This window comes from Ochotona curzoniae, unplaced genomic scaffold (assembly GCF_017591425.1).
Source record: "Ochotona curzoniae isolate NIBS_2020 unplaced genomic scaffold, NIBS_Ocur_1.0 contig_48, whole genome shotgun sequence".
Lineage (NCBI taxonomy): Eukaryota > Metazoa > Chordata > Mammalia > Lagomorpha > Ochotonidae > Ochotona > Ochotona curzoniae.
In genome coordinates, this window is record NW_024466391.1 from 969825 (window position 1) to 990552 (window position 20728).

At 54.4% G+C, this 20728-nt stretch overlaps 1 protein-coding gene across 10 annotated transcripts in view; it reads left to right on the top strand.

Annotated features, from left to right (window-relative positions):
• GNAS (GNAS complex locus) overlaps positions 1–16432 on the top strand; it is a 41810-nt gene extending 25378 nt beyond the window's left edge. For 3 of the 10 annotated variants that reach the window (XM_040988208.1, XM_040988209.1, XM_040988218.1), the window contains 12 exons: positions 4581–4653; positions 7394–7438; positions 10858–10912; positions 10999–11118; positions 12324–12421; positions 14665–14719; positions 14817–14890; positions 15003–15061; positions 15171–15291; positions 15379–15509; positions 15688–15755; positions 15927–16432. In XM_040988208.1, the coding sequence (XP_040844142.1) occupies positions 4581–4653; positions 7394–7438; positions 10858–10912; positions 10999–11118; positions 12324–12421; positions 14665–14719; positions 14817–14890; positions 15003–15061; positions 15171–15291; positions 15379–15509; positions 15688–15755; positions 15927–16073 (1046 nt within the window). In that variant the 3' untranslated portion in view covers positions 16074–16432. Of the gene's footprint in view, positions 1–738; positions 1169–4580; positions 4654–7393; positions 7439–10799; positions 10803–10854; positions 10913–10998; positions 11119–12323; positions 12422–14664; positions 14720–14816; positions 14891–15002; positions 15062–15170; positions 15292–15378; positions 15510–15687; positions 15756–15926 lie in introns of those variants that run through there. The other 7 variants (XM_040988213.1, XM_040988211.1, XM_040988216.1 and 4 more) reach the window with 7 other exon arrangements.
• Positions 16433–20728: the final 4296 nt, after the last annotated feature.

Below are 20728 nucleotides of genomic sequence, written 5' to 3' on the forward strand. Positions count from 1 at the left end.
CGAGCGGCTCATCTAGTCAGACCCCGTCACCCCACCACCGCCCCCCAGACACCGCCATCGCTGTACAGTGTGGGTTTTGATCACGGTCTTTGTCGTGTGTGTGTGTGCGTGTGGACACATTTTCCTTTTCGGTTGCGCTGTCCTTCGGTTCATGCCTGCCTCGCTTTTTTCCACACTCCCAGCTTTCTCTCTCTCTGGCTCTGTCTTTTCGAAAATTTTCCTAAGTCCGGGCTCGAGCCCGCGCTCCCTCCCCTTCCGCCCACCCCGGCCCCTCGGCGGCGCCCGCGGGAAGGGGGGGGAGCCGGCCCGGGGGGGTGGCCCGCGTCGCCCCGCAGGCCCCGGGGAGGGGGGTGGAGCATTGGTGTCGCGCGAGGGGTCGTCCGTGGCGCGGAGACGCCCCTTCTCCCCCCGCCGGCCGGGCCCGCTTGGGGCCCCCCGGCCCGGGGGATGGGGGGCGGCTCCCCGGCCCGCTGGGGCCCGGCCGGACGCGGGCGGAGGGACCCCCCCTTGGCCCCGGCTCGCCGGGCCACCTCCCTCCGCCGGCGCCCGCCCTCCCCGCCGCCGCCGCTGCTCCTGCCGCCGCGGCCGCTCCTCATCCCTCCTCCTCCTCCTCCTCCTCCCACCCCCCTCGCCGCCGCCGCCTCCTCCTCCCCCCGCCTCCCCCCGCCCGCCGCGGCGCTTTTGGGTCGGGGCGGCGCGGGGCCGGGGCCGAGGCAATAAGAGCGGCAGCGGCGGCAGCGGCGGCAGCAGCTCCCGCAGCTCCTGCTCTGCTCCGCCTCGCCCCGGAGGCGGCCATCACCCCTCGGCTCGAGGGGCGGGGAGCCGCGCGCACCCCTCGGCCCGACCGGCGCTCTCCCTTCCCTCTCGGCGCGCCCCGCGCCCCGCAGTCCGCCCCGCGCGCTCCTCCGAGGAGCCGAGTCCGCGCCCGGCCCGCCCGCCCGGTGCTGCCCCGGCCCTCCCGGCCCCGCGTGAGGCCGCCCGCCCGGCCCCGCCGCCGCCGCAGCCCGGCCGCGCCCCGCCGCCGCCGCCATGGGCTGCCTGGGGAACAGTAAGACCGAGGACCAGCGCAACGAGGAGAAGGCGCAGCGCGAGGCCAACAAGAAAATCGAGAAGCAGCTGCAGAAGGACAAGCAGGTCTACCGGGCCACGCACCGCCTGCTGCTGCTGGGTAAGGGCGGGGCGGGGGCGCCGGCCGGGCCCGGGGCCCAGGGGCGCCCCGCAGGCCGCGCGCGCCGAGCCCGCCCCCCGCCCCGGGCGCGCGCGCTCCCGGGCCCGGCCCGACGCCCCTCGCGGGCTCCCGGAGGGGGCGAGGCCGGAAGGGGGACCCCCGGGCGCCGGAGCGAGCGGGCGGGGGCCTTCCCGGCCGGCCCGCCCCTGCCCGCGGCCAGTGCGACTGTCCGCGTCCTCTCCCTCCCTCTCCCCCTCTCCCTCTCTCTCTCTCTCTCTCTCTCTCTCTCTCTCTCTCTCTCTCTGCCCCCTCCCCCGCTCTCTCTCTCCCCCTCCCCGCCTTTCCGCGAGGCCTACACGACGCCAGGGGCTGGGGTGCGTGTTGGGGCGGGGGAGGGGAGGCCGCGGGGCTCCTGAGACTGCGACAGAAAGAGGGTTTCGGGGACAGGAAATGGGGTGGCGGGCGGGGGGCCGCTGCGCCGGGCGTGTGATTTCTGGGGCCAGGGCCCCCCCAGGCTGGAGGGGGCGACGGCGGGGGGCGCCGCGCCGGAGGAGTTGGGGTGTGTGTGTGTCGGGGAGGGGAGGGGGGAAGTGACCGCGGACGTGGGGGGGCGGTGACATCAGCCCCTCGCGCGCGGCGAAGGTGCGGGAGGGGGGCGCGCGAGTCGTGGCGCCGCGGGGAGGCGGGCGCGGGGCGCGACTGGGTGCGTGGCGAGCGGGCGGCGGAGGGGCGAGGAGGAGCTAGGAAGCGAGACCCCCCCACCGCGGGGCGCCTTAGTGCGCAAAGTCCCCCTTGAAGCCAGATGACACGTCATTTTACAGTATGACCTTTTCTTCCCCTTCCAGAATTGCAGGCTTTTTGAAAAGCAGAGAAGAGAATTAATTGTAGCAGCTGCTCCCCCCTCGCAATAAACCATTAACAACAACAAAAAAAAATTTCCTGTTAGTTGGCCACATTGGGAGTGCTGTGTGAAAAAGGAAAAAAAAAAAAGACGCAAATCAGATAACACTGGAAAATGACATTTGTCTGGAAATGGCTTCTTGGTCTGGAAATGGCTGGGTTTTTTGTTGTTGTTTTTGTAAATTGTCCTTTTCGAGGTGGGAGGGGGGTTGCGAGCACTCAAGATTTCTCAGGTGGGAGGCGACCAGAAAACCTTAACTGGTTGTTTGTCAAGTGACATTTGGTTGTTTGATTTGGGGTTTTCTTCTGATTGCGGGTTTTCCTCTTTGGCAAAATTAATACCAAAAAAAAAAAGTGGTTACCTAAGGAGACGGCTTTCCACTGGCGGTAGCTGCGGGGGGCGAGGGGGGTGCCAAACTGGCATGAAAAGGTAGTTGAGATGACCAGAAAAATTACACGCGCATGAATTAGAATGGAGGTTTTCCACTTCCTGAGTAATTTAGCTATCTGAATGGATTTATGAATTTGCTGGGTTAAGACCTCGCTCGTGGTCACTCAAGCAACACAGCCTGATTGTAAGGCCGTCCCCCCGCGGCGTTTGGTTTGTTCTTCCGTGGGTCGGTCACGCCTTTGTTCTGCTGGGCCCAGATTGATAGAAGCGGAATATTATGAATTAAGTGAAAAGCGGTCTCTTTAGTGTTTTTACATTTGCCATTTCCGTCATTAAATGGTTCCTTCTAAAGGTGGGATTGTGTGATGTGAATATAAATGTGCATAGGATTGGAGTTGGAGTAGACCCTGGAAAAATCTGGAATCTGAACGCTGTTTGAATGCTAATGGGGGCAAGGTGTGACGCTAATGATGCCTTCAATTTCTGACACCTTTTGTGCAGTGTCAGAACCCTGCTCCAGGCGCCTTGCCTCACCGCGCTGACCATCCTCAGGTGCCCAGCCTCCAGGCTCTGCTGTGTGGCGCTCATTGATAACCTCTGGCCCTGGAATCTGCGGTCCCAGCAGTGACACAACGCTGTGCATCCTCCCCCACCCCAAAGGGGAGACGCGGCAGTGCCCCAAGTCCTCGTCCCCATCTTAATGACATAAAAATTAAATGATAGAGCCACGAGCTCACGCTCAGTAAAATTCCTCTCCGCTTCTCTGATTTCATCCATGGGGAAACTGAGGCACAAATCTTTGTGCGTGCAGATCCCAGGTTTTACGCACATGAGCACTCGTGAAATGACAAAAATTAAGATCCTGATGAATATCCCGCCTTCTCTCTGTGGGAGCACCCAATGGTGCTTTTAAAAATATTTCAATTGGTGACTTAGGCCCATTAAAATAGGCTGCTTTGCAGTCAATATTTCTGAGGCGACTACATTTTAAACTTTTACGAATATTCGTTACAGTCCTGTGAAAATGCAAAGGAGGAGGAGTGCTTTGCTATCTGGGCATTGAGCAAAAACAATTAATACAACTAACAGTAAAAGGGGAGAGAGTGTGCGCGCTCACACCACACGCACACCCCCATGGGATTATTTGTGGATTCTTACCACCCCCCCCCCAGAAGTCTGCAGAATAACAGCAGTCCTCCCTCTAGCTTAATGGAAATATGGCATTTTATCCTTAAAATGTATTTTGAAAAAGCAAATGAAAGGTGGTTGAAATATTTTGAAAAAAGCAAATGAAAGGTGGTTGAAATGGAGGCTTGGGTCCCTGTGCATTTAGTGGGGAGGGTTGGAATGTTAGCAATGCGTGGCATCGGGGTTTTGAGCCTTGGGATGGAAGGTCTTGGCCTCTCCTTACAGCTTCCTGCTGTGCAGCAGCGGCAGGCCCCGGCTGCTGGGGTCGCCAGCCCGTTTGATATCAAAAGTGTATTTGGCTTTCGAGAAAATGACAGGCAACTGATGCTCTTCTCTTTTTCTCCACAACATGGTTGTGTCCAGAGACAATATCTCTAGAACAGTGGGGGCGGAAAAGAGGGGGTCTTGTGGGGGCTGCAGGAGTAATTTTTCAGTAGCCGAGCCAGACTGCCTGGTGCTGCATGGCGACGTGATGTGGAGACCGCAGTGGCGGGCATTGCATTGTTTGCGAATCCTGGGTATTTTAACCATGAACTATCTGACAAACAATGAATGATGGAGCTAAGGACATGCTTGTATGCGCTGTGCCAGTCCGTGCTTATATTTCAAGGAATCTTTCACAGTTTTCAATGTTCCGCTCCCCCATTGCTTCTCTTTGCCACCCCACGATTTTTAAAATCCAAAGGAGAGAGAAAAAAACTAACTGCCACGTGAAGGCAGCAAAAAGCTTTAATTCTTGTTTGTTATTCTGATGGTGAAATACTGCAGGTGGACAGTGAAGTCATTTTATCTGCGCCGAAATGTCAAGGCAAATTGCAAGTCTGTTGCTGTGATTTATTTACTTCTGTGCGTGCGTGTTGCCTCGATGGAAAAACAAAAGCAGCCGCCCTGCTGTCCTGCTCCTCCGTAACCTGCCTTACTTTCATTTTACAGGTGCTGGGGAATCTGGTAAAAGCACCATTGTGAAGCAGATGAGGATCCTGCATGTTAATGGGTTTAATGGAGAGTAAGTGTCAAATCTGTGCCCGGGCACTAAGAGTTAACCTGGTTAAGACTGACCTTCAGGGAGGGTAGGGAGGTCGGAGGGGCCAGGCAGCCCATTTCCACTGAGCTCACTAGTGGACCTATGAGAAAAGCCTGGGCGAGCTCTTCTAAAGGGGCTTCTTCCCCCAGCCCCTCATTTTTAAAACCGGAACAAGACATCAGGTGCCATAAAACACCATCTTCCCCACCCCCCACCTTAGGGCTGCTGGCAGCACCTGGCCCAGCAACAGGGCCTCGGAGGCCAGGTCTCCTGTCCCCTGTGTGGCCAACGCCCACCTTGGCCGCCCCCTCTGCTGGCGTGCTGGCCACCGCTGCTGGCCTCTCCCCTACGCCCCCGCCCCAGCAGAGTGCACCATGGCAGCTGAGAGCGAGACAGTGTCGCAGAGCTATTCGCACAGCCGTTGGAAGTGGCAGCCCTGGCTGACAGGTTCTCTTCCCCCGCCCCCCCCCCAAATATCCAGGGGGAATATCATTTGCCTTGATTGTTTACTTTAATATCAATACTTCGTCCTAAAGAAAGGATGGAAAGCCTGTGAGGGGGCATCTTCGCTTTTGAAAACTCCTTGCCAGTGTAGCACCGCTGCGGTATGGAGGCTCCAGGAGTGCGCAGCTGTCAGACATGCGACACCCGTGGGGCCCTGCCCGGGAGGAATGCGGCCCGCGGGGAGGGGTAGTAAATCAGGAAATTCGCTTTTCCTCCCTGCAAGTCCACCTCTGTTGTCACATGGCCAGTTTACGAGCAGTGAGGACCCTCCCTGGCCTGCTTTGACTAGCCCAGCCCGTCAGCAGCCCCCTTCCTGTTTTGAAAGCTGAATTCAATTGAAAACTTGAGCTGTCCGCTGCATTTATTACTTCCCTTCGACGGGGAAGATAACATTGGGGATATCATACTTGTAATTCCTTCATGCACACCCCAAGACAAAAATGGCGCAACTGGATGCCCTGCTAAGCGGTGGGCGCCTTCTGGAGCGCCCGAAGTGGCTCTGGAATATTCTAGAATTTGTTACAACAAATCAATAAAGGGCGATTGGGAAAGGATGACATCACCCATCCAAGTGGGCATTTCAGGGTGGCATTCAGAAACATGGGCAGATTTAACCCTCATTTGCCGGTTTCATGAGTGACTCTTTGCTGGCAGCATGCGCGCATGTGCTGTTAAGTCACTTGGACTGTCGCAAGTTAGAGAATTCTGGAATTCCTCATTCCCGCTGTACCCTTGAGTAAAGCCCTGCCAGCAGAGGTGGGCATGCCGTTGGTGCCCAAGAAACCGGAAACGGGCTTGCGGCCATGAATTTGTAATTTAAAGAGAAATCCTGAATAAGTTTTTCCCTTGCAACATTCAGGGCGGGCTTCTTTATGAGGCTAGTTAAGCAAAAATAATGAGACCGTGTACCCTCTGCATAAATATTTTGATTCAAACTGGACATGGCTAGCATTTATAAAAAGACGCAGCGGATACTGTTTACCTTAACTCAGCAAAGAAGGGGGTAAGTCACCCTTCAAGAAAAATTACTTTTCTATACTCCAGCCATTGCCCTGAAATTCCAACCTTTGTAACCAAAGGATTTCCCTTGCTGCGGGCCAGGCCTCACATAGGCAGGGCTTGTATTTCAGTTCGAATCTGGCCTTTCCTCTTACTGCTTGCCCAGAGGCAGCCCTAGGTAGTCCGTTCCCTTTGACAGCCACGTACCAGGGGTGCCCTCCCTAGGGCGGGGACCTTATTTCTGCCTTGTCCCACTGAGCCTCCTGGAGTGGGCCTCACCCCCGCCCTGGGGCTGCGCTTCGCTAGGGCTGAGCTGTTAAATTTGCCTCCACTGTCCCGCACGCTGCCTCGCTGGGCACATTTTTAACAGTAACACAAAATTTGGCTTTCATTAATACAGGTCAAAGGGCTGATTCCCAATTCCGAACTGCTTCCCTTATGTTTAGTGCCCCCGGCGGGGGGGGGGGGAGGGAGGGAGGGAGGAAGGGGGCAGCCATTTAGATTGGCTAAGCTAATCAATTACAATACAGGGATACTGCCCTCCCATCCCCCAGGAGCAACTCCTCCTATTTATGGAGATGAGATTGAGGGGTAGTTTGTAGGGTTTTTGCCCTTTAAGAAAAAAAAAATGTTTTTTGTGGTTTTTTTTGCTGCCTCATTATCCAAACATAGTTGCAATTAAGTTCTGAGAAACAATTACTAATAAACAGATAAGTTTCTAGCTGATTTCCTCGCTGCCAGCGCCAGTAAGGGAGACCACCAATGTTGCACCAGGCAAGCACGGCCTCTCCCGCAGGCCGGCCGCCTCCGGCCCGCCCCGTGTGTGCACATCTTAGTGAGGGTTCTGACCTGGGAGAATGCAGGCCTGCCCTGTTCTCAGAGGAACTGCACGCTCAGCCAGTGTCCCCGCTCCCCAGTGCATGCTCATTGAGTGGAAGCACGAGAAACAATTAGTTGTCTCTCCCGTGCCCCAGCGGAGTCCCGGAGGGCTCGCTTAGCGCGCCGCTGCCCCTGCGGCCTGGCTGCCCCTGCGGCCTGCCGTCTCCGTGGACTCCCTGCGACTTAGCCAGCAGGCACCCTGGCCCTAGCGGGAGGATGGCGCGTGGGTCGTTGCGGTTGCCCGTGGCTGGTTGTTTGGAATGTTGCAGAGGCTGTGCGGGGGGGGTGTGAGATCGCAGTGCCTCGCAGACTAGGTGAGCTTTCAATCTCTCTTTAAAAGGGGCGGCGAAGAGGACCCGCAGGCTGCCAGGAGCAACAGCGATGGGTAGGCACATCCGCAACCAGAAAAGTGTTGTCACAAACAAAACGGGGAGACGAGGACACACACTGGGAAGGAACTAGCCATTCGTGGGCCATCACCCATCTTGGTGCACACTCAGCCGACACAAACACTGAACATTGTCAAGCAAGTGGAGCACACAACTTTTTCTTTTTTTGGCCATGCCTAAAGCATAATTAGACCCAGCTGGGGGAAAGTTCTAGATTTCAGCTTTAAACAATCAGTTTAGGATTTTGAGAATTGATGTTTTTCCATATGGTTTCTATCTTCCCCCAGCTCTCCATTTGAATCAGCTACTTGTTTTTTAAAGTATCTAGTAAATTCCAGCCACCCAGTGGTTGTTCTGATTTTGTCTAATTTTTAAATTTCAGACTGCTTCGAGAAGCAGGGCCGGGCGGGGGGAGCTGCTTTTGCTCTCTAACCCCGCAGTGCAGCAGCAGCCCAGTGGCGAGCGCCCTGGCACCTTGCGGCTGGTCTGGGCCGAGAGGCATGACAAGAAGTGGTCACGCTGATGACCGGGCACGGTGCGCCCCTCAGTGAGGCAGTCGAGAGCCTTACAGTGGCTCCCGTTTTCTCCCATTCTTTATCAAGAATGTTTTTTGGTTGGTTTGCTTTCTGGACTTCCGGACTTCCACAGGCATCACACACACACACACACACACACACACAGGCATGCCAGGTAACCCAGTCCTGCCCTGCTTGCTTACCCAGCCTGCAGCGTGGAGCAGCCTTAGCCTAGGAAACCTCAACGGAACTAGCTGCTGTGACTGGAGGGGAGGGGCAAAGGCTCCCGGCCCGGGGACAAAGTAACTGACACGTGTTTGTTCATCTGTTTCTTTTAGAACATATTATCCCTAGATGGTGGCTCCCGTTCTCATCTTCCCGGCCATGTCCTATCACATTGCATGCTGGAATTGCTCGCCCTTAGGAACTTCTAATAAGGATACTATTCTGTTGCCTGTGGGGAGGGGGATGGGCCCCTGCTACCTGACCCTAAAGATCCCTGAAAAAACCACCACCCAAAAGTGGAGTGAGACTCGTGATTGGCACACGCACAAAAGTGTCTCAACAATGCAGAAAAGGCACGTGCCGAGTGCTTGACAATCTACCGTACCAGAAGTTGGCCTTTGAGAAATAAGTCCTTGTGCAACTGTTGTGTATTAGATGTGCTCAACCCCGAACCTGCTACTAATCCTGCCTGCACTTCCCTCTGACTGTTCTCAAATGAAAATTAAGTCTTAACTTGCGTGATAAATAAAATTCTCTGCATGTCTCAGCAGTCCCTGGATCTTGCGTCTGTCTTCCGTCCTGCTTCTCTTGTCTGTCTTTCCCCACAAAACCACAAAGACAAGGTACAGAAGCACGCTGGCCCTCTCCCCACCGCTCAGGAGGGTGACGCGTAGCCCTAAGGTCAAACAACTCCAGCCCGAGCCCGTTTCCCCAGCAGAACTCTAGCCACTGGCATGTACTGCCTTAGCGAAGGTAGTTCAGACTGTCTGAGCGGACCTTTTTCCCCCCAGAATTTCACAATGTTACATTCATTAAGTGATAGTAGGAGTGGTGCTAATCCTGCCAGCCTGCAGGATAATATCTCCATCTACACAGTAATTGCTTGAATGGAAGAATTTTATGTTTTAGTATTACACACCCGAATTAGATTTCGGGTTTCTATTTTAGCTGTTTTAGACTTGATATCCTCCCACACCTATTCACGTACGTAGATGAATACTGAACACGTTCTCAGAATATCCGTATTTGAAGACTGGAAGTTTTCCAATTATCATACTACCACTTACACCAAAATAGCAAACTGAATGAAAGAATCTCGGTTCTCGAGATACCTTCCGCTTTGCCCCAGGCGGGTCTGGGCATTTCCTACCAGAACGTTATCCCAGCCAAAGGCCCCTGGCTCTCACTGCCCGTGAGATGCAGCCTGCTTCCCAGGAACGGGATTTTCCTGGGGTGGGGAGTGGTCCCCAGGGGCTCTCAAGTCCAGGATGGATGTTGGGGACCACGGAACACATGCCCGTTTAACATGACTGCGGCTGAAATGAGGCTGACCTCCAAGGCTGGAGTTGCGTGGTTTCTGAAGTACACTTTGGCTCTTAAGCACAGTGGGCTCGCTCAGCTCAGCCTACGGGGGGGGGCTGGCCAGGGAGGAGGCCACGCCCACACTGACATGTCCTCAAGGGGTTCCTGGGGCTCAGTCACCCCACCTCACCCAGGATGCAGGCCCCTCTGGCTCCAACCTGGGAAAGGGCGAAAGGAGGCCCACTCCCCACATACATATACGTGTGCACACGCTAGTCACATATTTACATAGCATGTCTTCAGAATAAGCACTTGGGAGGGGCAGGCTGGTCTCATGGGGCCTGATGGCAGTCAAGCCCGTGACCCCTCCCCAGGAAGACGCTCTCCTGCTCCCCGCAGCCCTGCATGGCCGCCTGAGCGGCCTGGCCTGTCCTGCTCCAGGGACGCCTTGTCTGCTTTCTGTCTGTACCCTGTGATTCCTGAGCAGCCAGCCAAGCCAGGGGCTTCAGACAAGTGGGAATCTCAGGAGGGATTTGTAATTGCTGTGAGCCAGAAAAAAAAAAAAAAAGCTAAGCTCCCTGCTCCTCCCTGCCTCCGTTTCCCCACATGGGCGAGGACCTGCCTTCTGTGTGAGAGCTGAAGAGCAACTAGGCTATGGCACCTGTGCTCACAGGAAACAGAAACCCCCAGGGCCTCTGACACAGCCCCGCCCCCGCAGCGCGTCATGCCTGTCCAGACCCCTAGGCCACAGGTCAAAACCTTCACCCTGCCTGTGTGTCAGAGTGAAAATTCAAAGTGGTAAAAGGCTCGGAACCCTCCTTAACAGGAGACCACCCCCCGGCATGGGTCTCCCGCAGTCCTGCTCCAGGGACAGGGCATGATGTCATAAGCTACAAGTTGCTGCTAGCTGCAGTGTGCAGAACTCACAGGAACAAATCAAATAAACAGCCCACAGACCCCGAGATCCGTAACTGGCACTGCCACTGCCTCCCGCACTCAGCTTCTCGGCCTGGTAGGCAGGCAGATGGGTGTGCCCCTGGTCCCAGCCCCCTCCTAGGGGGTGCTGATAAGGGTGGGCCCACATCAGCCAGGGGAGCACACGGGTGCAGCTTCTGGTACGGTACCCTCTGTTCTGACCTCAGTGCCAATCTGCCAACCTGGTCCAGCTGGGCGTGTCCTGAGGCCACGTCCAGATGCTTATAATTTGAAACTACTTTCAATTGCGGCACCTCCAATCTTTGCACAGATCTGAGCCCACACCTCCTGGAACAACAGAATACTATGCTTATTAGTTGGACTGTCTTGATGAAAGCAGCTCGTTTAGTCGACAGTTTGCAATATGATGTTCTTTTTTCTCTTCAATCCCGCTGTAGTGAGAAGGCCACCAAAGTGCAGGACATCAAGAACAACCTGAAGGAGGCCATTGAAGTATGTGCCCGACTCCCGTGTCCCTGGTGCCCCGCCCCTAGCCCCACAGGACGGTGCCCCTGACCACTGTGCTAAATCCCTTGCAGACCATCGTGGCCGCCATGAGCAACCTGGTGCCCCCTGTGGAGCTGGCCAACCCTGAGAACCAGTTCCGAGTGGACTACATCCTGAGCGTGATGAACGTGCCTGACTTTGATTTCCCTCCCGTAAGCCGCGTCCCGGGTCCCCCACGCCACCTGTCAGGCAGAGCCCCCACCTGCTGCCGGCAAGCAGGCCTCCCTGGCCTCCTTGTAAATCCTGGGCCTTGGTCTCCGCCCATATACCTCAGACTTGAATCTCTAGTTCTCCTATCATTAAATGGTCAGTTTTTATGAAGGAAGACACCATGGGCCATGGCCAGCTTAAGTCGCTCCCTCATCTGGATCCCAGAGCAGACAGAAGTACCACTAACTGTGGCACACAGGAGCAGACTGGCCACTCCAGCCACAGAAGGCACCCAGGGTACTGCGGGATGCATAAATGAAGTGCCAGGTAGAAGATGGTCTTGTTTTAAACAAGCTGCCTTTACATATATTAAAGCGTAAGAAAATCTGTCCTGGCCATGTAGCAAATAACAAGAAAAAAAAAAGACCTCCATTATATGTAGAAAAAAACATTGTCTTCCGCCCTGCCTGGACCTGGGTGCCTGGCAGCCTTTGCAGGGGGCTATTTTGAGGGAGCGCATAATAGGCCAGGGCCCCAGGCCCCTTCCAGGGGAAGGACGGACAAGTTTATGGGGCCCAGAAGGAAGAGACTTGTCTGCCCGAAGACAATGAGTTATTGTTGGCTTTTGTTAAACTTTCGTGGGAATCTCGATTTGCGTGTTTTAAATGGATTTGACTGCAAACCTACACTACCAGAGAATTAATATTAATTAATATGAGTAGGTTACATTTTTAAAATAATATTTGCTTGAAAAAAATTATTCAAGCAGTAAATATGGTGTGCCTGTATGAACTTCTCTCTGGCCTTTTGGTGATTCAGACTTGCGATGCCTCGCACCATAGCCTGTTGCAAGGAGACCAACACCTGAACTTCATGTTCTTTTCTGTAAAATTCACACTGTCCTGGAAGGACGTCTCACAAATGGAGATGTTTTGCTTTCACCACGTTGACCCCATCACTGGCAGAGTGTCCTTATATAGATTATTGCATAGTTGTCAAGAAGGAAAAAGAAAGTCCCAGAACTTACTTTATCTCTCCCTCTGTCAACAAAAAAACAAAACAATTCAGGGGGGAACCTGGCCCAAGGCGAATCACCCACCATCAGAGGAGGGAAACGGAGGGGTTCCTGGGCCGAGCCCTTGTGCTGAGCCTGGACGTGCTCTGGTCTGGGTGGGCCTCCCCTGCACCTGCTTCTGTTCCCTCGCAGGAATTCTACGAGCATGCCAAGGCTCTGTGGGAGGACGAAGGCGTGCGCGCCTGCTACGAGCGCTCCAATGAGTACCAGCTGATCGACTGCGCCCAGTAGTAAGTACCCGCCCCCGTGCACGTGTACATGGCCCCACAGGACAGATGGGCTGTCGGCGGCACAGGGACCCAGGTGCTCCCACCTGAGAGGTGTGTCCGAGTCACTCGTTTACGTTTCATGCTTTTGAGCACAGCAGCGTTACTGTGGGCGCACAGCATACGTGTCCACTCTCAGTGAAGGGGTGCTTAGATTGCGTTAGCTTGGCCTGCAAGCATTACACGTTGGAAGGTGAGGGGCTGCTCTGTGACCCTGACTTCTGAGCTCTCTTTCCTGTTGTTTATTCCTTTCCACCGGGTCTTGATCCAAGGACGGTAAGTGGTAGTGGGTTTCCAGTCCCAAGCCACGCCCCTCCGCAGCGCGGCATGGTGGTGGGGGGCAGAGTCACAGCTAGCAACAGCCAGGAGGCAGCCTTCCTGGAGTCCCCTAGTGCACAGGGCAGGCTGCCTGTCCCTCCGAGGGTGGACTGTCGCATCACCTTCCCCTGGAATGTCACCCTTTGCACAGCCTCACATATATGGGGTCACCGGGATCACAGCACAGCACAGGGAGGCAGAGGTATTGCTCACTGCTGCCTGAAGCATTGCAGGTCAAGCCTCCCGCTGGGGGTGGCTGCGGGTCCCCTGCGGACCCATGGACTCAGGTCAGGGTCTATGGGAGCTGCATCGCCATCTGCGGTGGTCTCGGATACCCGGGACCCCAGCCCCCACCCCTGCTCCAGCAAAGTCCTGATTTTTCTCAAAAGTTTGAACCGAAAGCTGGAAGCACTAATTATAGTAACACAAAACAAATGGAAATCCTGGAATTGTTTGCCATTTGTAGTTTGGATCCAAGTCAGAAGTGGAGTGCAGGTACCAGACGGGGAGGAAGGTTTAGCCACCCCAGTTGTGAGCCGGGGTGGGGACTGCAGCCATTGCCTGAGAAATCGCTCCAGATATTGTCAGCATTGCCACACCATTTAAATTTGGAGTTGGTGTTTTGGTTTTGTTTTTTTTTTTCCCTAAGCCAACTTGCCAATATTCTTGAAACTTTTTGTGAGAACAGCGCCACTCGCGCAGATGGGGAAAAGTTTTGAGGGAACTCAGAAAAGAAGGCAACACGTGTGAATGCCCTCTCGGGCCTCCTCCACCCCAGGGTGGGCTTGCCGAGCCCCGTCGGCCTGGTCAGGGAGCGGCCTTCCGGGCTCCAGTGGCCATACTGGTGCCGGCTCGCTTCTTAAGCCGCCTATTTTTATTTGTTGAGCTGGAGTGGCCCCCTTCCAGATGTCTCTCTCACAAGATTTGGTGCTGAGGTGCTATTTATAGAACTGTGGTTCTGTTGCCATGGCAACGTGCTGTTGGCCAGGGCGGCTGGGGAGCCGTTCCCGGACTGGCGCTGTGATGTAAGATTGATCGGGCAACGCGGCATGGCCCCTCGTGCCAGACTCAGTCCCAACTGGTCCGGGGAAAGGGGGAGACACAGGATGCCTTGAAATACTTTTCTCCCTGTGTGATTTTCTTTGTGATCAGCCTACTTTAAAACAGTTCCCCCAGCCACCCCCTCCCCCAAAAGGGGGAAAAAAAAAGCAAGGATTTTAACATTAGCTTGCCCATACTGATCTCACACACACACACACACACACACACACACACACACACACACACCCCTGCCCCCGATGTTTTCCATATTTCGGACTCTGCACCCACCCAGCTGCGTTTTCCAACTGCAGAGGGTTGCACGCACCGGACAGGACGGAAGGGAGCTGTGTGTGCTTCCTGCTTGGAGTGGCCAGGGCCAAAGGGCCTCCGTGGGGGCCGCCTCCTGTGATCTCTGAACAAGTTGAGAGGAAGGGAGGCAGATGCTGGGTACAGCAGTCCTGGGGGCCCCTGATCACGAAGCTCCTGCCTCCCCCAAGTCCTGTGTTCTGAAAAATAATAGGGTCCCCAGCAGGTGCAGTTTTCAAACTTGCACCAGTTCATTAGAGTTTACATTTTGGGGCAGGCGGGCGTGTTCTCTCCTGGTTGTGCCCCAGACATTTTACACACAAAGAGCTGAGCCCCACCACCATCCCGTGCTGCTGTACAGTAGGTGCTGCCGGGGGGCCTTGGGTACCACTAGACACGCTGCTAGTTCCCCAGTTCCCTGTGAGTGTGTCCCGCTGCCCTGATGCTGCTGCACGCTGGGGGTGGCAGCTCCCACCCTGCCTGGCCTCACAGGGGTGGGGTGGGTGGGAGCCCTATGAACACCCCATGTCTTCCTTTCCCAGTTTCCTGGACAAGATCGACGTGATCAAGCAGGCTGACTACGTCCCCAGCGACCAGGTACGCAGGCCCCTCTCTCACATCATGAGCTCTGCTGCTCACTCCCAGCCCGCCAGGGCTGCTGTGCTGGCCGTTACTGACCAACCTTCTCTTCTAGGACCTGCTTCGCTGCCGCGTTCTGACCTCTGGAATCTTTGAGACCAAGTTCCAGGTGGACAAAGTCAACTTCCAGTAAGTCAATGGAACTTTCTAGAAAGCGGCCAGTGGCCATGCCATGCCATCCCCTTCGGGAGCTGGAGCGGTGGGCCCTTGGGGGTAACTGGGTCTCCTTTCCCTCCTCCAGCATGTTCGATGTGGGCGGCCAGCGCGATGAGCGCCGCAAGTGGATCCAGTGCTTCAATGGTAGGACGTGGCGGTGGGTGGCGCGGGTGGGGAGGGCACTTCCTCTCGGCGCTCGCTCAAGGTCCTGCTCACGCCTGACTTGTGCCGCTGCTTCTTTCTTGCACTGAAGACGTGACCGCCATCATCTTCGTGGTGGCCAGCAGCAGCTACAACATGGTCATCCGGGAGGACAACCAGACCAACCGCCTGCAGGAGGCGCTGAACCTCTTCAAGAGCATCTGGAACAACAGGTGTGTGCGCTGGGCCCTGTCCTCAGGCTGCTGCTTGACGCCAGGTGAGCCTGGGCCGTGTCTCACTGCCTCTCTCTCTCTGGTCAGATGGCTGCGCACCATCTCCGTGATCCTGTTCCTCAACAAGCAAGACCTGCTGGCTGAGAAGGTCCTCGCTGGGAAATCGAAGATCGAGGACTACTTTCCCGAATTTGCTCGTTACACTACTCCTGAGGATGGTACGTGTGCCTTCCGTACACGCGGTTCTGGTGGGAACACCCACTGCTACCTCAGCCGTCAAGGGTCCATGGGGCTGGGGCAGGGAACGCAGGAAACACACCCCCCACCCTCCCACCCCACTTAGAGCTCTCTAACCCCTCACTTCCTCAAGTAATAAAATGCCTGCCTTCCTCGTAGCTACTCCTGAGCCCGGAGAGGACCCACGCGTGACCCGGGCCAAGTACTTCATCCGCGACGAGTTCCTGGTGAGTAGCACTTGGCTTCTCCTGCTCTCTTGGCTCTTGCATGGAGGTTTCCGGACCCCTAGTGCAGGGAGGGTCCGGTTCTGCCATGTTCTCACCGTCCGGTGAGCCTTGGTAGTTGTCCCCGTGCGTGAAGGGGTGCCCGCTCACCAGGTCCCTTGTCTGTGCCCACAGAGAATCAGCACTGCTAGTGGAGATGGGCGCCACTACTGCTATCCTCACTTCACCTGCGCCGTGGACACGGAGAACATCCGCCGCGTGTTCAACGACTGCCGTGACATCATCCAGCGCATGCACCTGCGCCAGTACGAGCTGCTGTGAGAAGGGAACCCCTAAATTTAAGTAAAGCCTTAAGCACAATTAATTAAGAGTAAAAGTAATTGTACAAGCAGTTAATCACCCACCATAGGGCATGATTAACAACGCAACCTTTCCTTTCCCCGAGTGATTCTAAAAAACCCCCCTTCCCTCCAGCTTGCTTCAATATTCCAAATTTAGAAAGCTTAAGGCGGCCTAAAGAAAAAGAAAAAGGAAAAGGCCACAAAAGTTCCCTCTCTCTTTCAGTTAAAAAAAAAAAAACAGCAGCAGCAATCAGAAATAAAGAAATAAATGATGAAATAAATGAAACATTGTGTTGTGCAGCATTCAAAAAATCAAAATAAAAATTAAATGTGAGCAAAGAACCACTTGACTCCTGTGTGTTACCTGCGACCCCAGACAAGTGATTCCCATGGCTGACGGCCGGCCGATGGTCCTGGCATCAAGAGGGCGGGAGGAGGTACAGGCCCAGATGGCCTGGGTCTAAAGTCTGGGCTGTTTTGGGGAGGTAACCTTCTCTGGGTTTCTTAAATACAAGAAAAATCCACCCATTATCCTTGTCTCAAACCGGGCCCCCACAGTGAACCCACATTCCCGTCGAAGATGGAGGTTCGATAAGCGCCGCTCCCCAGAAGCTCGGGTGACCCCCACTCACGTGTCTACTTCCACTCCTCACACGGGCACACACACTAAATTATTTTGGGGGGCCATTTAGGAGTGCAGTGTCCCCAATCAGGAGAGGCAGTGTTGAAGCACCTGCCTAGCCACTTGAGCAAGGCCGAAGCCAGCTCCCTGCCCCGTTCACACAGCAGACTGAATCCATGTGACCAGCGCCAGCTACACGCAGAGCACTTTGGACACAGCTGAGCCCTGGGCCTGCTGAAGGCCTCTAACCGTGCCCTAGCCCTCCAACGGGCATGGACAGCAACGGGATTGGGGTAGGGGCTGGGTAAGACCAGGGCAGGTTCTTCTAACAAGCAAAACCATCATGAAATGGGCAAAGCACAGGAACATAGAATCTACCGCTTAAAGGAGATGAATAAACGTTTAGGAAAAAACAAGTAACCTTTCACCCCAACTGGGGGTGGAGTGGTGCTCGGCACTGGAGCCACGTCAGACACCACAAAGCAAGTGGCCTCACTTCCACACCTCCCCCCAACCTTACCCCTCCACAGTCGGGGCCCCACAAGCTTACCCCTTTTGCAATTAGGCCCCCGAGATTGCCCCTCCTCAGTTGGGGCCCTGGTGGCCTGGTAACTCCCTGGAAGGATGGAAGAGGCTAGCACCCTCCTCTGTGCATCCCCCATTGCACCGTCTGACACTGGCCAGGGAGGGGGTGGGGGGAAGGGGGCTGATCAGGTTCAGTCTGTAAGTCAGGCTTTAAATCCACTTCCTGTTCTATTTTACTGACCAGATTTATCATCCCGTGCACCTCACCAAAGGTGAGCTAGCAGCCAGAAAAAGACCAAATGCCCACCTCCACCAGCCCTTCCAAGGCACCAGCTTATCCTGAGAATTGAGTCAAGTTAGGCTGGCTTGACTAACAAAATAAAATAAAAATAAATACAAACAAAAACAAAAGCCCAGGTAAAACCAGGGTTATGTGTGTACAACTAGACATGCGCATAAACAATCCGAGCAAAAGTTGAGGTTTGCTGTGCAAATACAGAGAGAAGACATCCCCCAGAAGTTACTAATACCGTCTAAAGCCCCCCAGCTGGCCTGTGGTGCAAATACAGACACAAGACCCCCACCACAAATTCCCAGAATCCTCCAAGGCCCAGGCGACAGCAGAAGCCCAGTGCCCCCCACACACCCCCAGACAGGCAGCACAGCTCAGCACAAAGCTGAGACCAACCCTGCCACCCTACAAATGCCCTCTTCAAAGATGGCGGCCTACGTGCTCCTGCTCCCAGCAGCAGCCTCAGACCCCTCAGAAGCAGAAAGCACCAGCCAGCCTAAGGGACAGTTACCCAAGGACGAGTGGCACCCCGGTCCAAACTGGTAAAAGACTGTGGAATCTTCCAGAAGGAGGACAATTGCAGTCACAGTTACTAGGTACCCGTGGCAGGAACAATAAGGGCAGCTCAGCTGTCCCTGCCACCTCGTCAGGGAGGATCCATGCCTAGGAACCAGCCGTGATGGCCCAGGACTGGTGAGCAGCCAGCAGGGCTTCGGAGCCAGGTGACCAGTGGCAATGCTTGACCACAACAGGACACGTAACCCTGACAAAGGGGGCAAAGGCCTTCTGTTTACAACCCCAGTTGTCAGGGGGCCACGTTCTGTGACCCCAAGTTGCACTGCTGCAGGATACCCAGGATGACCCACACCGCTCTGCTCAGAGGGGCAGTGGCCCAGCTCTGGCCTTGCTCACAGTTGGGGTTGAGATTTGCAGGCTGACTTCACAATCATCTCTCCTTTCATACTTCTGTATTTCCATTTTTCCTTGGGCCCTGGTACCCAGAGGTAACTTTTATAGGGCTGTTTTAAAATTTAAGTCTCAGATCTTCAGAAATCAAAGAGAATTTTGAAGAATTTCAGCTAAATTACAGAAAACAATTGAACAAAATTTTTTAGCTGAGTTTTAAATCTATTCAAATCTATTCAAATGTAAAACACCACCATTTTCCTACAGGTAGAAATGGTGCCACATTTTAGAAAGGTGTAAGCTAAGTATTACAAATTGACCTCTTTGGGACTAAACAAGTAGCAATGATTCTCCATAACCAGGTCCCTCACAGTGCAAGGGTCTAGAATCTGAGGGTTTTTAATCCGCCTGCACTTTTTAAAATTGAGGCAAAATTAAACTTAAAGGCCATCTTAGTGTAGCCAGCCTTCTCTTAGAAAGTTTTTTTTTTTTGACAGTTTTTAATCATTCATTTAACATGTAGAGTCTGGAATCTGCTCTTCTGAAGTTTATGTTCAAACCCACATGTTTACCAGACAGGTCAAGAATTACAGGCGGTGACAAGATCTGTGGGACAGCTGCCGGACAGGGGTGCAGGCTGCGGGGAACGGGGAGGGTCTGGGGAGCAGAGCTACCGCGCTCACAGCAGCTGCCGTGGGAGGTTCGGCTTGTTGGAGAACCAGAGAGGGCCTCCATCTGCTGGTTATTCCCTAAATGGTGGTAACAGCCAGGGGGTCTTCTCGTGGGCACCTCAGCTGACACCTGCTGTTTCCTGGGGTGTAGCAGAAAGGAATGGGGCGCACAGCTGGGACCTGCATGTAAGCGCTCCAATGTGAGATGTGAGCCGAACCCAAAGTCAAACCTGCCCAAGTTCTTTCACAGAATTCGGATTGGGGAATGTTATGGCACAGTAAGTTAAGCCATTGCTTGAAACATCATCCTCCCAAGTGGATGCTGGTTCAAGTCCCAGCTGCTGCCCTTTCAGTGTGGCACCATGCTGACAGACCTGGGAAGGCAGCCCTGTGTCTATGTGGGAGACCCGGATGGAGTGCTGGGGCCCTGACTTCCACTGACCCGGCCCCAGCTGCTGCAGCCGCTCGGGCAGTAACCAGCATGCGGGAGATCTCTATTTCTAGGAGCTAGCCAAGTACTACTGAGTGACGTGACGGTTTCTGGTGACTGATCCTGACACATAACTGGCATCTTTGGGACCCGCTGATTGTGTACCACTCTGCCCAAGACTCTGCAGGTGGCTTATCTCATTTAACCCTTTCCAACCCGTTCAACTATGAGCAAGAGGTGTTATATCTAAACCCTTGCAAATCATTTGTGCAAATTATGCCTTTTATTAAGGATAACACTAAAAAGGCCATTGCAAGAAGCACTTCATCTGAGTACTTGCTACTCAGGTTCCAGTTTCAGAGCTGAGCGGCTCCGCACCGAGCGTCATTCTCCTGCATTTAAGCACTCATGTGCTCCAAGCAACTAGACCTTTTCGGTTTCGCCTGTTTAATCACTATACCTGTGAGGAAGGCGTTCAGAGAGGCCCAAGCAGAAGTGGATCGAGCTTCCTGCAGGTGGATGGACCCCCTCCTGGGTCTGTCGCTGATGGACGCCGTTCCATGCACTCTTCCTTGATGACGGCGGGCCATAGAGGAGCATTATGAGTGCAAAGACAGGAACGCACCTGCGTGGAACATCAGGAAAAGTGTGTCCAGCACCTGCAGAATTAGGGAAGGGAACAGGTTAAAAACAGGAACAGACTGTTCAGGACTTACACAGTTTCATGTAAATAATTTAAAGCCAAGATGAAATACATAATTGTCTAGAAAAATAACATTTAGCAGAAGAGGCATACAAAAATTTAAGCAGATTAGTCCCCGTAACAAACAAGAGTATAATTACAGCTCTGTGATAACCAGGCTCTGGGCTCGGAGTGCAGTGCGTTAAGGCTCGGGGGGGACACGAGAGGGCGGCCAGGGCGAAGGGAGAGGGCAGCCGGGGGGACAGGAGAGCGCGGCCGGGGGGACAGGAGAGGGTGGCTGGGAGGACAGGCGGCTTCCAGGTGCTGATGAGCTTGTTTCCTACTCAAGATGCAGATGAAACAGATTCCGTTTGAGAAAGTGTGAGTGGAACCCTGGGGATTTGCCTCCATTACAAAAGGCACTAGGCCCAGACGGCTTGACAGGACTCTACAAGCAATTCTGACACCACTGTCCTAGAGGAACGTTTATTTTTATTAACTATAAAT